Here is a 16,174-nt window from a genome sequence, read left to right as displayed (position 1 = left end):
AGTTACATTTATTCTTTTAGTGAACTGCGTTTTTTCCCTAGAGGAAGTAGAATGTTGCTTAGTTTTTAAAAGAGACAGTAACAATAAGGACATGCATATATATGTATATGCACACACAGAAATAATATAAATGTATTTCAATCATGCTGTATTGTTTACTGAGTGCTTTCGTATGCATCATCTTAGTTTCTCTCTATATGGGATTGCTGAATACACACTCTCCACTGCTTGTCAATCTCCCAGCTGTATGAGTAGCTTCTGTGTCTGTATATGAGCAGCAGAGCAGAGCTAGGGGTCTACGAGCTCTCAGTTGCCTTCAGAAAAGGGCAATGGACAAAACTCAAAATAAACTGGTGCAAACTTAAGTAGAAATCTGATGAAGACATGAAAAGAGTCAGCAAAAGGATGTGTCAGTGAAAAAGCTTACCTTAGTTTGGGTTACACCAGAAGTGGACCTTGAGACAAGGGTCGAAGGGCAAGTTTATCTGGGGCGTGAGTGGACATGAGCCAAGGTAGAGAAGGGGCCAGAGAGGGTGTGTTGATAAGCAGGTTACCGCTGTGGGAATCGAGCTACTTGGGGGCGGGGTGATTCTGCGGACCCGTGCCTTAGAGTTATCCCACCTGAGGGGCGAGGGGGTTGGAGTGTTAATAACCAGCTTCTCATTGGTTGGTGCTGCTCCCTGAAGACGTTAGCTCTGGGGCTCCTCCAGCTACCACTGTGGTCACAACAAATCTTGAAGCAAAGAAATGTAGACACTGGCAGTTGGAAATCAGGCAGTGTTCACTGAATGGAGAGGATGAGAGTCTGACCAGGGCCCTGGCAGCATCTACTACCCAGCCAACTGCTCTTTCACTATATGATATAGAGAGGCAGCTGATTTTTTGGTTCACATTCTGCATTATCTAAAGTTGACCAGTATCGCTACTGCATAAAGCCTTCTTAGAATATCTGATCAGTTTTAAGAACAGCCACTATGAATTTCTTGCGGGGGAGGGGAGATAAATCGAACATTGGCCCAGACTTCATGTGTGACTATGTCTCTGGGCCAAATTTAATTGAAAAGACAAAAGACTTGTATGAGCAAGTACACTGATTGAGTTGATGTATTTCTGAAGGCTGGGTGTTTCTTTAGGATGTTCTTAACCCTTGAAATACTTTTTGAGCATTTCAGGAGATGGCTAAGAACAGTCTGCTGGTTAGGAGGCTGCATATTTTTTCTAAGTCTTATTTTTTACACAGTCTATTCCCCCAGATAGTTTTGCAGGGAATCAAAATGGCCTTCTTAGGGATTCCTGCCAATTCCTCCCACTCTTAGCAAGTGCCGTGAGTGAAGCTCCCTCTGGGGCTAAGCAGGATAAGGGGCTTTGAGTAGTCGTGAATTGCCAGAGCTTTGCGCTCATGTCCAATCCAGGTTTTGCTACCTGGAAACATGATAGTTTAAAGCTTCCAAAGATGGCACAGCTATTTCTTGCAAAGCATAAGCTCATCATTTTTCAAAGGGAAAAATTTGTAACCAGTGGAATAATTTGTCCCAGAATCTTGTGTGTAGGAAACTCTTCCACCTTAGTATCTACTTAGGTGTGAGCAATTGAGTTAGAAAGAATATGAGTTCACAGGATATTATATGAGATCCACTGTTAGGGATGCAGAAATCACAGCTAACCTTTTTAAGGGATACCAACAATTCATACAACACTAATGCTAACAGAGAAAGGGACAGTGTTCTAGGAGATAGCCATGGAGAAGGCAACTTAAGCTCTTGATTGAAAGCTTTTGATTTTGCAGAAAGTCAGCTATGTTAAACCCAGGAGTTTATGTACCTGAACCTTACAAGAAGCTCTAAATCAGAATCATGATGACACTGGAGACCTTTTAAAGAAAATCTTTCATAATAGCTGTTGGGATCAATATGTGTTTGACTCTGTAACCCCACACTGTAATCATCCATTTGCATCCAGAGATTCACCTAGAGCACATTAAAATGATTGGTGTTTTTAATAATGATCTTGGGTCATCAGGAGATGTAAATTATGTTTAATGCTGATGGGTTACTTAAGACAGGGAAGCAGAGAATACATTTTTCAAAGATATCCCCTCTAAATGTTTGAAATCATGTATTAGAAATTAAAGGTTACTAATTTAATAGTTAGCTAAGGGGCTTCCCTGGTGGCACAGTGGTTAAGAATCCACCTGCCAGGGCCTCCCTGGTGGCGCAGTGGTTGAGAGTCCGCCTGCCGATGCAGGGGATACGGGTTCGTGCCCCGGTCTGGGAGGATCCCATATGCCGCGGAGCGGCTGGGCCCGTGAGCCATGGCCGCTGAGCCTGTGCGTCCGGAGCCTGTGCTCCGCAACGGGAGAGGCCACAACAGTGAGAGGCCCGCGTACAGCAAAAAAAAAAAAAAAAAAAAAAGAATCCACCTGCCAATATAGGGGACATGGGTCCAGCGCTGGTCCTGGAAGATCCCACGTGCCGCGGAGCAACTAAGCCCGTGCGCCACAACTACTGAGCCTGCGTGCCACAACTACTGAAGCCCACGCGCCTAGAGCCTGTGCTCCGCAACAAGAGAAGCCACCGCAGTGAGGAGCCCGCACACAGCAACGAAGAGTAGCCCCCGCTCCCAGTAAATTTAAAAAAAGAATAGCTAAGACCCTTGTCAAAATTACTCACTTTTGAATGATGCTAGAAAACTTAGTATACAGCCATACTTCTTCCTTTCTGAGTAAAGCGTTAAGTTGTAGCTGGAAAGAAGAAAGAGGGGACAGAGATCCAGATTTGGAGGGCTTCCTGTATTTTGAAATATCTCACCAGCAATGTGAAAAATGAAGAAAGAATTCCCCCAAAGAAAAGTCCAAATGAATGAGAACATTCTTTTCTGAATGCAAACTTGATCCAAGTCGCTAGGTTATCCAAAATCTGTGTCCTTTTCAGAGTGCTTTTCTAAAAATCCATGTGTGGGATTGATGGCAAATTACATTTCTAGAAAATGGTTCTTGAAAAAAATCTTCGACTATCTCATATTTGAGAAAAAAAATTTAGTGCTTTGCAACATAGAATTGATTTTATAATCATTTTCCATAGTTACCATTTAACCACATAACTAATTTCTAGCAGTAGACATTAAAGTGTGAAGGATACCAGAAGTGACTAGGCTGAGAGCATCCCTGGCTTTTATAGAGAGATGGCTTTGTAGGCCAGGGCTTTAAACCCCAGAAAGGAGCATAGTATACAAAGGTGGTCTCCCTAGGCTTTAATTAACCAGCCACCTGAATATTTAGATGAGAAACATGCAAAAGGTTGATTGCCCAAGGACAGGGGTCAGTTGGCACCTGTTTTGGTCACTTCCCTGACCTTGGAGTGCTGTAATGCTCTCCTGACATTACTCCACGCTGGCCCCAGTGGCCTGGGCTGCTGCTGCCGATTTTGCAGCCAAGGGCAAGCAGTTGTTTTATGGCAGCCTTACACTTGTCTTGCCTGTCCTGGGTGCCTGGTCTCCATCCATGCTGCAGTAGCCACCTCCCACCAATTGGAGAGAGCCTTTGTCTCCCAGGGGTTTTCTTGGGCGGTTCCTGGAATTCATGTTTCCATCCTGCTTCCTTAGATTCTCCACAGTTGGTTTGGAGATGGGAGTGTTCCCCACTTTTACTTATTGTATTTTTCTCAGCACACAGCCCTTTAGGGTGGCATTCTACAAAATCCTGGTTAGCGAGAGGAAGTCTTGTCTCAGAGAAACTATATTATCCAGGGAGGGCTCACTTGAGAAAAACTGCTTATTAAAAACAAAACCACAGTGATCTCTGCATTTCATCTGGTTGGTTTCTAGTCCTCTTCAGGTACTGAACTTCTTCAGTCTCATTGACATGGACAGAACTGACGTTTCAGCGCTTTTTCGTTTTTTTCAAAAATTTTATCGGAGTATAATTGATTTACATCAGCTCTTCTGCTTTGCTGCTGATAGATGACTGTTTAATGCCAGCGTCTCGTCTGTTTGAGTTTTGCTCATGCCATTCTGGTTATTAAATATTCTTTAGCGTCATCTTTGGTGAAATAATTACCCTGTGTCACTTGCAGTATGGCTCTATTTCATGCTCTTTCCCTTCATGATAGATGCCCCTCTGGTGGGAGGAAGCAAATGATTATGTGCAATTGTATTCTTCTAATACCATGAGGGAGAATAATAACCCTTTCATATAAACAGATCAGCTCACTTGACAGATTTGTAGAATTTCTGAGGTGGAAGTGATTTTGGGGGGTATCTTAACCCGGCTAACCTTCTTGGGCATCACTGCCCTGTGTCCCCTCTTTCTTTTGCTCTCTTGAATCACATTACACAATGGAGTTTAGAAGTGAATGATCTAAAATACTACTTTCCATCATGTGACTAAGTATTTTGAAGTTCTCTGCCAGTACTTTCTGGTATTCTCTGGTCGGAAGCAGTTGCTTACCCTCCTAAAACTATATCCACTTTTAACTGCATTTTTAAGCTGTTCTTTGCTCTACGCATACTGATATATCTCAGGACTGCATACCATTCTGCACTTAACACCCTGTCTGAAATTGTGGTTTTTCATTAAATGATGTATCGTGTAACTTTTCTCCTTCCCCTTTTTTCACACTTGCCAAGTATCAGAATTAGTTTATTCTATCCCTTTGTATTTGTTTCTTTTGTGCTTATCGGAAAGAATGCCCCTGACTTGTCCTCATGCTGCAAGAGAACTTTCACAATTGACATAAAGCTCAGGCAGATGCTATGATCATTTTACATTTCTGCCCAGAATAATTTTCTCAATAAATATTTGCTGCTTTGAGGCAAAAACTCTTCTTTTTGAAGAGTTGATTAATCTGTATTTCTCTTGTCCTGGAGAAATCCATCTTGAAGATGGCAAAATGTGTAGATCTTCTAAATATTTATTTAAAAGGCATTAGAGCAGTTAATTACATCTGCCAGAATTTCTATAGATACTAATATTTCACAGAGAGACACAATTGTTGGATTTGTATACATTTTAATGACTGTATGGTGTGGCCAAGGAAATCTTAATTTAGGGCACTGTGCTGAGAATGTCATATGTATTATTTCACTGGATTCCCCCAGTAACCCTATAAGGTATGTTCCATTATAATTTCCATTTTATAAATGAAGAATCTGAGGATAAGAAGCTCAGAGGTAATTTTTTTAAGATCAAAGAAAGTAATGGAGTTAGAATTGAACTTGCATGGTCTGTAAACTTGACAAGAGCAGGGCTTGTATCAATTTTTGCTCTGCACTTTACTCATACCCAGGACCTAACACTGAGAATGACCCATTTTATGTACTCAGTGATAAATGAACAAATAAATGAAAAAAAATAAATAGCAAGATAAGACTGTCTTAAAGTATTGATGATGTCTTGTCTGGCACTCAACACTTCATAGGCCTTGAGACATGACAATTTATACAAACATATTTATATAGCATAAAATTTCTAACATTATTATTTAACTCTGCTGTATCATAAACTGCCTTTAATTGACATTTTCTTTTCTTCTTTTAGCTGTCCTTTAACTTCTCTAGTTTGTCTATCTTTTATAAATCATTGCTCCCTAAACTGAAGGCAGCAAACCATCAGAGGCCTAACTAAGGCAGGATGGTACATTATAATTACATTACTGATTTTATGTGTTTTATTTCAGCTTATTTACCATGGGAAACTTTTGACTCATGTTCATCTTATCTTCCAAGAAAATGCCCTAGGTCCAACTTTTTTGTTTTTCTTGCTGAAGCATTCCTAATATTCTACCTTTCTGTATATGAATAACAGTGCAACAATACCTTTACCTGGACTAACTTCCATTTTTATTAATTTTCCTCTCATTTTCCTATTTTTGTCAAGTTCTGTTATATTTTAATCTCATTCCTGTCACTTCTCTCTCCCTCTCAGCTTTATGTTAGCTCAGGATTTAATGAGACCATTTTCTTCTCTAGCCTCAAAACCATTATTATAAATTATAAGTATATGCCATTATGTGTTTTCCCGATTTGGCTTGTGACCATATCTCTTAAGATCATTATTTTTAAGGCTTTATATATTTTAATATTGATGTCAATTTAATTCATTTTTTTTCCTCTATTTGAGTGAGATACAGAAACCCTATTTAGGGTGACTTCTCTTTATTTCACAAGTTAGCCCTCTTACGGAAAGAAAGCAAAATTTGTATTACTTTTTTTTTTTTCTTTTCTCCCTCTCTATTTGTTTTAAAAAGTGAAAAAAATAAATTTAGCAGTTCATCTCATACTGAAACTGAAATGGTTCCTTGAATTCAAATTTATACCCATAAAACGGTATAATAACAAGTTATTCCTTTCTCAGCGCTTCAATCTGTAACCTGCAAAATTCACTGTAAATGTTAAAAAAGATGTGTTGTAATTATGCTAAATACTGATTCATTATTCAACTCCTGCTGCCAACCAGTTCAAACTAGAAGTTTCTGCCATTTCTAGTTCCATGTTCGTGCCCACCCATGAAAGAAGGATGTCTTGGATGGGATATGGGAGTTGTGACTCATTGGCAGTTTAGTTTAAATTAGTGGAACAAAACGACAGATGTGTGTCTCTACAGAACCCTCTCAAATGCACAGGCCCAGGTACAAATGCATCCCTTTACACCTGTCATATTCTTTCTTTCATGGCTTCACATTTGGTGTGTACCCCCAAAAGCCTCCCAGACTCCTCGGACGTTTAGTCAACATGGCGCTAGCTGGACTTGTCTTCTGCTCTCTCTAACCAGTGATTATTTGCATATTTTTCTTTTCTCATAATGGTAATAATATCATGAGAAGGGCTTCCTGTCCACCAGGAGTGCTCTGTGTCTTATTTTAGCATTCGTAAGGTTGTAAGGCTACTTGGTTCATCTTTCACTGTATTTTTGGCCCAACAGTCCTGCTGTCTCAAGAAAGAAAAATTTTCTGCCGTTGAGTCTACTTGCCCTTCTTGCTCTCTTACCGCAGTCCCAGATATACTACCTTAACTAATTTTATTTTAATAACTAACCTTTATTTTATTTCTTCCTGCTGATCAATAAATATTTTCCCTGAATTTTTCTTCTAATCAGTGTTGTCCATTCGGCATTTCCCTACCTTTTCCTATTTTTTAATTTTTAGCCTCTGTTTAAAAAGAAGCATATTTATAATGTTTCCCTGTTGATCCTTTTTATTTCACTTTATTTGTCTTTTATGTTATTTTGTTACAGCCATAAAATAATAGCAGGTGATCATATAGCACTGCTCAGATCCAGGCCCTGTTCTAAATGCTTTCCACATATTCTCACAACAGACCCCCAGGGTGGGCACCATTATTGTCCCCATTTTAGAGACGAGGACACTGGAGCATAGAGAGGTTAAGTAATGTGCCTAAAATCTGCCAGGACTAAAATCTGGGCACGTTGGCTTTAGACTGTGTTTGTAACCAGTACATAAAACAGCAGAATAATAACGGTATCTTATTATTATATTTCCTCATTAAGCCTTGTAAATATTGAGTAGACGAGTCCCTCTGTTAAAAGCATGACAGTCTACTGCATATCTTGTTACTGCATCTGGAAACAGTCTCCCATAACCTCTATAGATAGCTTTGGTCTGCTTGTTTCACGTTTGTGCGTTTTCATGGTTTTTTTTCTGTCATTTCCCAGTGTCGTTCCCCCAGTCTTTTTACTTGTTGTGTCGCTTTGTTTAAATTTCATTACCCAGGGCAAAAATAGAAATTTTCTTATTTCCTTTTGCCTTCAGTGAGCCCTGGGGACACTAATAATAAGGTCTGACCAAAATGTTGCGAAAAATCTTAACTCCTAGAAAGAGAGAAAAGAAAAAAGCAGGCTGTGGTTGGAATAATTTGGAATTCATGGTTTCTCTAATTATAACTGTCACTGATCCTGCAGTGGATACCACCCTTCTGTGTGTTTTGCATGTGCCCTGTCCCCAGTGTTTCCTTAACTAGGGAGCAGTGTGATTCACACCAGTTAGCACCCAGGTTGAAGCCTTCCTGTTTGCTCACCACTAGCTTAGCCCAAGGGGTTTCCATGTTGAAATCTTCAGCTGAGGCCATGGACTCCTTCTGGAGTTGCTTGCAGTAGAGATGTAAGTGATAATTCCTTTCTCTCAAATCTGAATCACACCCATGTTACCCCTAATGCATTGAGAACTAGGTTCCATCTAAACCTACATCTACCTCGGTGTTCTGGGATTACTTTAATTTTGTTTTATTTTGCAAGACTCTTGTGACCATAGGTGAGAAAATAATTTCCTGGGGGGGATTGACGTTGTGCTTTCCAGGTCAGTTGGTTCTCCTTGTTGTCCTGTGACGACACTGGGAACACAAGTACCGTGGCTTGGCTCTAGCTTCTCACTGGCCTTCTATGCTGGAGTGGCTCCAAGTCTGATTCTATTCACTCCTTCTCTCAAGTGGACAAGGTTCACCAGGGAGCTTGTGCCTACTTGGTATGAGGTGAAATCCCCAGACTAGATTCCTCCTGGTAGGTAAAGTCAGACCAAATACAGCACTTCTGCTCTGTGGCTTGTTTCCAGTTTTTCCATACAGACCCTCGACAAATTTTGTCCAACCGTGGACAGCCCTGGGCATGACCCGTGAATAGAAAATAGCCCAGTCAACTTTGATCCCAGATGGAGAGCTTCCCCAGTTTTGGAAGCCGGGCAACAAACATGTAAGTCTATCGATAAAAAGCAAACTGGGCCATTGTACTTTGATTACAGAAAACAAGGTGAGGAACATTCTCTACCATCCCAGCCCTTGGATGCTCCCATTACCATCAAGTTCTTTCCAGCCATTTTGTTATATCCTCAGAGATTTTTCTTGCTCATGAGAATATAAATGATTCAGAAAGTTACAGCCATAAAAGTTTTAAGGCAAATAGCTGAATGTTGCTTGTATTATACATATAATGCCTTGCCCCTCAATTTTGCATTAGGCACAGTTAAACCAGTCCCTGCCCTTAAGGGCTCATTGTCTCATGGGAGATTGAAATGAAAGTAAATAATTTTAATAAAATGTGATCAATACTGCAAAGAAGGAATAATTCATCCCCAGACGTTAGTAAAGACTCACCATGTGAGGTGACTTTTTGCCTTTGCAAGATGGTTCAGATTTTGCAGTCTCAGAAAAGGAAAGTGTGTTTAAATCTGAGATCAATATGTGTGAAGGGTTGAAGGTGAGAAAGATCCTACAGGCTCCACCAGGGCTTTGCAGGCCTTGTTTACTGCTCATCCCCGTTGTTTGGAACAGTGCCTGGTAGGTACTTAATAAATATTTATGATTAATATTTAAATAAAAGTATGTATTAATCATTCTTTGTAGGAGGAAGTGGTGGGAATTGAGGCCATAAAGGAAGGTTAAACCATCTAGAAAAGGGACTGACATGCTTTTAATGTATTGTTGAATTTGTTTCGGTTATATTTTGTTGAGGATTTTTACATCTGTGTTCATCAGGGATATTGACCTGCAATTTTCTTTTCTTGTGGTGTCCTTGTCTGTTTTCGGTATCACAGTAATGCTGGCCTTATAAAATGAGTTCAGAAGTGTTCCCTTCTCTTCTGTTTTTTGGAAGAGATTGAAAAGGATTATATTAATTATTCTTTAAATGTTAGGTGGAATTCATCAGTGAAACCAACTGGTCCTGGACTTGTGTTTGCTGGGAGGTTTTTGGTTACTAATTCAACCTTATTACTATTAATCAGTCTACTCACAATTTCTGTTTCTTCATAATTCAGTTTTGGTGTATTTTATGTTTCTATGAATTCATTTTTTAACATAGTTCCCAATTTGTTTCTGTGGTATCAGTTGTAATATCTCCTCTTTCATTTCTGATTTTATTTATTTGAGTCCCTTCTCTTTTTCTCTTGGTGAGTCTAGCTAAAGGTTTGTCTGTTTTGTTCATCTTTTCCAAAAGCCAGCTTTTAGTTAAATTGACCTTCTCTGTTGTCTTTTAGTCTCTATTTCATTGATTTCCACTTTGATCTTTGTTATTTTCTTCCTTGTGCTGACTTGGGCTTTGTTTCTTCTTTTTCTAGTTTGTTGAAGTGTAAAGTTAAGCGGTTTATTTGAGATTTTTCTCATTATAGGCATTTATCACTGTGAAATTCCCTCTTAGAACTGCCTTTGCTGTGTCCCATAAGTTTTGGTATGTTGTATTTCCATTTTCATTTGCTGCTCTGTTTTTTGCTTTTTCTTTTGATTTCCTCTTTGACCCACTGGTTGTTGAGTAACCTGTTGTTTGATATCCACATATTTATGAATATCCCAGTTTTCTTCTTGTAACTAATTTCTAGTTTTAAGCCATTGTGCTCAGAAATGATGCTTGATATGATTTTAATCTTCTTAAACTTATTAAGACTTGTTTTGTGGCCCAGCATATTATCTATCCTGGAGAATGCTCCACATGTGCTTGAGAAGAATGTTTTCTGTTTCTTTTTGTTGGAATGTTCTGTATATGTTAGTTCAGTTCATCTGGTCTAGTGCGTCATTTAAGGGCAATTTTCCTTATTGCTTTTCTGTCTGGATGATCTATCCATTGATGAAATTGGGCCATTAAAGTCTCCTACTATTATTGTACTACTATCTGTTTCTCCCTTTAGGTCTTTTTATATTTGCTTTATATATTCAGTTGCTTCTATGTTGGGTGCATAAATATGTACAAACATTATAGTTGGATTGACCCCTTTATCATTATATAATGACCTTCTTTGTCTCTAATTACAGTCTTTGTCTTAAAGTGTATTTTGTCTGATATAGGTATAGCTATCCCAGCTTTCTTTGGTTTCCGTTTGTCTGAAATTTCTTTTTCCATGTGTTCTCTTTCAGTCTCTGTGTGTCCTTACATCTGAAGTGAGTCTCTTGTAGGCAGCATATAGATGGCTTGGTTTCTTTATTTTTAGAGAGTGTGCCAAGACCTGTCAGCATCTCAAAGAGGAGGATCTCAGAACCTAGATTCAGGCTGATTGAAAGCCAGACCCTCAGGCAGCAGCCTTTAAAATATGCAAATATACCTCATTCAGGGGAAGACTGGGAGATGGGCATTTCTGTCTGCTCTCTCAGTGTCAAATCCTGGGGTGATAGCTAGGTAAGAACTGTTTCTTTCTTTGCTACTGTCCCACTGAAGCCTTGAACATAAGCCCCACTGGCACCAGAGCCAAGCTGGACACATCAAGGGATGTGTCCTTTGGTTCACAGCCATAAGAGCCGGTGCGTCAGACATGTACACAAGCTCCTTTCTCAGAGACACCGATGATCTGGGGTCTCGAGATGTGTGCCAGACCAGAAACCTTCCCCTCCAGCCAAAGCTCCAAGACAGCAAATAGGCGTTTTTACAGAAAATTGGGGGTGGGTTTCAGTTGGCTCTGTCTGTTCTGTGTCCTGGGCAGGGTGTTATGCTTTCATGGAACACACGAGCACAGGCCCTGCTGGCCATCACAGCCAGGTGATGAAGGGGCGTCCCTGTGCATCAGGGCACTAGGTGTAAAACTGGGGCACCAGTCATGCACAGAAGCTCCCTCCAGGAAATAGCCACGAGCTGAAGCAAGTCAGTTGGGGAGCACAAAGGTGGTGCCCGCCAACCTCCATCTCTGGAGAGAATTTCAGTTGGTCCCCAGATTTGTGTTAACTTAGATGCCTGCCCCTCAGGCCAAAGCTTTAAGGTAAGCAAATAAGCCTTTTACAGAAAGACTGGGTACTTTTGGCTGCCTCTGTGCTGGGCCCTGGGGTAGGGGAGTTCCTGCTGCCCCTTTAGGGACTTTTTCTCAATTTGCTATAGCCTTATGGGTCTCATGGACGCAAGCCCCATTGGCTTTCAAAGCTAGGTGTTTGGGGCACTTGCTCTCAGGTGCAGGTCTTAAAGTAGGGGTGCCAGATATGGGGTTCCAAGCCCTTTGCTACTCAGGGAGAAGCTCGGGGTTGTGAGTTACTTGCCGATTGTGGGTTGCTGCTTGGGAGTAGGGTTTATAGCGAGATTGTGTCTCAGCCTCTCCTACCTGATTCAGTGCGGGTTTTTTTGTTGTGTTTGCCTGATGTATAGGATTCACTCAGTAAAGTTTTGAGTTTCTTTCAGAGGAAATTGTTCCATATATAAATGTAGATTTGGTGTATTCTTGGGAGGAGTTGAGTTTAGAATCCTCCAATGTCACTACCTTGAACCAGGACCTAGAAGTGTTTCTTACTTTAAGAGTTAGGTGTGCTCATATCATAGAGTGTATGTAGTATTGTGATAGAAGTACAGTTGACCCTTGAACAACACAGGGTTTGGGGGCGCCGACTCTCTGGGCTGTTGAAAATCCATGTATATCTTTACAGTTGGCCATGTATCCACAGTTCCACATCCACGAATTGAACAACTGTGGATCATGTAGCACTCTGGTATGTATTTAGTGAAAAAAAAATCCGTGTGTAAGTGGACTTGTGCAGTTCAAACCCATGTTGTTCAAGGGTCTCCCTCATAGCCAAGCAATAACTAGCACTGACATCCTGATGTAATAACTTCTGGTGTTTTTATTAGGACTGCAACTATGTAAATAAGTATACTTTACATAGTTGCAGTCCTAATATATATCCAATTTTGTATTTACTCTTAAAAGTTTACATTATACATTATGCATTTCTGTGTTATTATTAAAATTTCATGAATCATTTCTATAAGTTTATTAAACTTATCAAAACGTTTTGTCTTACTAGTTTGGGTGGGTTTTTATTTTTTATTTTACACTTTATAACATGTTCATAATTCTTTCATTCTGGTAATCCTGTTATGATCTACCAAGTTTTACAATTTTTCTTTGAGAATCTGACCATAAGTGTTCTGTACTGTTGCCATTCCTGGGTCTCACTCAGTGAATTTAAATTTTAAATGTCAAATCATCTTTAGTCAACTATTGCCACTTAATATTAAGCACTGTATCTCTGTCTCATTTTTTTTACCTAAGTGTTTGAGGCATATATCAGTATGATTTAAATATATACATAAAGCAGTCTAGCTAGTTTTTATTTTTGAAAATGTCTCTTTTGGTGTTTCCAATTGTTTTCCTTTAGGAATGTCTTGCTATTAAAAGCAAAAGCAGTTCATTTGCAGTTTATTCCAACAGTTAAAATTAAAAATAGTTTTCTCTGACATTTTATTGTCGGCATTAGAGGCAGTAGTTCTTTTCATCTAGGTGTTTATTTGTTGGCTCTGACCTGGTCCCACTGAAAAAAAAAATTAATGTTAAACCCAAAACTCTGAAACCCTTCCATTAGAATAGGCTGAATATGAGAAAAATCAGATTTATTTTCACATTGCCATTCTTGCATTTTGTGATACGTGCTGTTCTTTTCAAAAATCTAGTCTTTAATCTTTTCTGATATATTTAGATTTATGAATGCTGTGGGCTTTCGTGAATGTTTATTTACACGAAGGATTTATTTTTCTTGATCTTCTACTTGTTTTTTTCTTAATGATTATGTTTTATAGCAGAGATTGGCAAACTCTTTCTGTAAAAGGCCAGATAGTAAATATTTTAGGTTGTGGGACTATAGGACTTTGTTGTTGCATCGCTCAGCTCTGCCTTTTTAATGCGAGAGCACCATTTGTATATTTCTCTTGTTTTGGAGACTAAGAAACATTTTCTACTATAAACCTCCAGGAAAGTGAAATGATCTCTATTAGTTAGGATACACTGCCACAGGGCCATACTTTTAGTTCCAAGAAGATATGTGAACAAACGTGTATGTAAACACAATACAACTTTATTTATAAACATAGGCAGCCACGTGCTCTATAGTAATAAGTAATAGGGAGAAAACAAAAAACATCAGGATAACATATGACTAATCTATTAAAAATGCTTTTCCCAGGACTTCCCTGGCTGTCCAGTGGTTAAGACACTGCGCTTCCACTGCAGGAAGCGTGGGTTCCACTCCTGGTCAGGGAACTAAGATTCCCACATGCCACACGGTACAGCCAAAAAAAAAAAAAAAAAAATGCTGTTCCCTTTCTGTTATTTTAGTTTCTTTTAGCTTAGAATGATGGAGTTTATTTTATTGCTTACCTTTTTAATAATAGCAGAAATAGTTTCCATACCCTTATATAAAAGCAGCCTGTTGTATTCTTATTTTCTGCTCTCTTTGATTTTTAACAGGCATGGATTGTTGGAATACAGCAACAGATTTTGAACCACACCAAAAATTAACTTACCTTTTAGGGTATTTTTTCATTGAGTGTGCATTTATATTTCAAAAAATTAAGTCATTGGTGAAGAAATTAGTATTAACAGCCCTTGTCTTGGTTTGGATCAAGTGTCAATTGTGACAGTAATAGTGAATTACTCTATACTCTACCATTTGTAAACCTGAGCGCTTTACATTTCTTTTCCAAGAAAGTGATCTCCATCTGAGATGAATAAACCTTTCTACAAGGTTCTTCTGGGACCCTTCTCAATACTCTCAGAGTTGTCAGACAGTAGCTCTCAGACAGAGATCACACTTTCTAAGTGTTATGTCTAATTGCTACAAATGAACTACATTCTCATCGTTGACAAGGCAGGCTTGCTCTGAAAAAATAAATATACGTGTACCCATTTAGCTTTTCAAGTTCACCCTAAAGATTCTGATAATGAGACTTATTTTCTAATTTCTGTTTTAGACTTTAAGAGAAGATGTATTCCATTTTATCTTCTCTGATAGCTAATACCTAAAAACATTACCCTTCTTTTTCAGGTTTTGTATATTGTATATTTCTATTTAGTTTTGTGTTAACTTGTATATTTCTCTTGTTCTGCAAACCAAGAAACATTTTCTGCTATAAACCTCCAGGAGAATGTAATGATCTCCATGGGTTAGGATGCATTATTGCAGGGTTATGCTTTCAGTGTCCAGAAGCTTCGTAAGCTGGCCCTAACCTACCTGTCCCATCCCCTATTGGCTTTGTACCCCAGGCGCATGAGGTATGCCCCCCATTCAAGACTTCATTCAACACTTTACCGCCATCTTTTCCTGTCTGGAAAATGGCCATGAATGAGTTCTCTGTGGCCCCACTTAAATGTTGCTTTCTTTCATTTCTCTGTAGGCAGAATTACCTGCTTACTCAGCTGAACACTGTATCTTTGCCTTGTCCTCACTCGACATCACCTTTGGTTATCGGTCCTGTGTTCCAAACACCACCTGTCCCCTATCACAGGTGCCCTGTGATATTATGCATTATGCCCAAATGCATTGAGCACATAATAATTATATTATGTTCAGTCAACACCTGAATAAACACATAGAGAAGAGGAAAGCCACTGATCATTGTAGATTGGTTAATCATATTTCCCCCCTTTCTTTGTTTTCTCTTTAGGTATTCTTGAAGCTTTACACTGTGTGTTAGTAGAAAGTCCAGAAGCTCTAAATATTATTAAAGAAGGCCATATTAAATCCATTATCTCACTTTTAGACAAGCATGGAAGAAATCACAAGGTAAGTGAACCATTTTATTGCCAGAAATAAATTATGGAATAATTTTAAAACTATTTTTTTTAAAAAGATAATTTTTAAAAGGTGTGTCAAATTTTTTGTGAGTGTTTTTCACCTTTTAATTCCAGTCAGGTAATATTGTTTAGTGCTTATGCATAGCCTCAATGGGAGGATGGAGCAGTTCTCAATTGGTGTATGAAGGAAAGTTGGAAAATAAGTGGACACATAGCTATAATGTTTAAAGTGACTGGGTCAGAGGTAACTGGAGGAAGTGTGTTTGTGGAAATTGCTGCTGACACTTGAACCTGAGAAGGGAATGAGAGTCTGAAGGTGGCTTCTCTTTTCAGGTTCTGGACGTCTTATGCTCCCTCTGTGTTTGCCATGGGGTAGCAGTCCGTTCTAACCAGCATCTCATCTGTGACAATCTTCTGCCAGGAAGAGACCTGTTACTGCAGACACGCCTTGTGAACCACGTCAGCAGGTAGGTTCAGCGAGCCCGCGTCGCCAGATTGGTGGCATAACAAAAAATGCACGTTCTAGCTTTGTCGCTAAAACATCATATGGTCTGTTTGTTTGATGAGAATCTTTTACATATTTCCCCAGGGAATAGTGTAGGAATTTTTTCTACCCATCAGATGAGATAACAACAATAGATGACCCAAGCAAAATACACATTTATTTCAAAAAAATGTATAAGAGCTCTCATTCACGT

At 39.2% G+C, this 16,174-nt stretch overlaps 1 protein-coding gene across 2 annotated transcripts in view; it reads left to right on the top strand.

Annotated features, from left to right (window-relative positions):
- Nucleotides 1-16,174, top strand: part of RYR2 (ryanodine receptor 2) — a 729,440-nt gene that overhangs the window by 393,390 nt on the left and 319,876 nt on the right. For both annotated transcript variants that reach the window (XM_082634943.1, XM_082634944.1), the window contains exons 18-19: nucleotides 15,347-15,465; nucleotides 15,810-15,943. In XM_082634943.1, coding sequence (XP_082491069.1) covers nucleotides 15,347-15,465; nucleotides 15,810-15,943 — 253 coding nt within the window. The remainder of the gene's footprint in view (nucleotides 1-15,346; nucleotides 15,466-15,809; nucleotides 15,944-16,174) is intronic.

Source organism: Mesoplodon mirus, assembly GCF_964341445.2.
Source record: "Mesoplodon mirus genome assembly, chromosome: 2".
NCBI classification, from domain to species: domain Eukaryota; kingdom Metazoa; phylum Chordata; class Mammalia; order Artiodactyla; family Ziphiidae; genus Mesoplodon; species Mesoplodon mirus.
The sequence above is the reverse complement of the archived record's forward strand: the minus strand, read 5'-3'. Positions and strand labels throughout refer to the sequence as shown.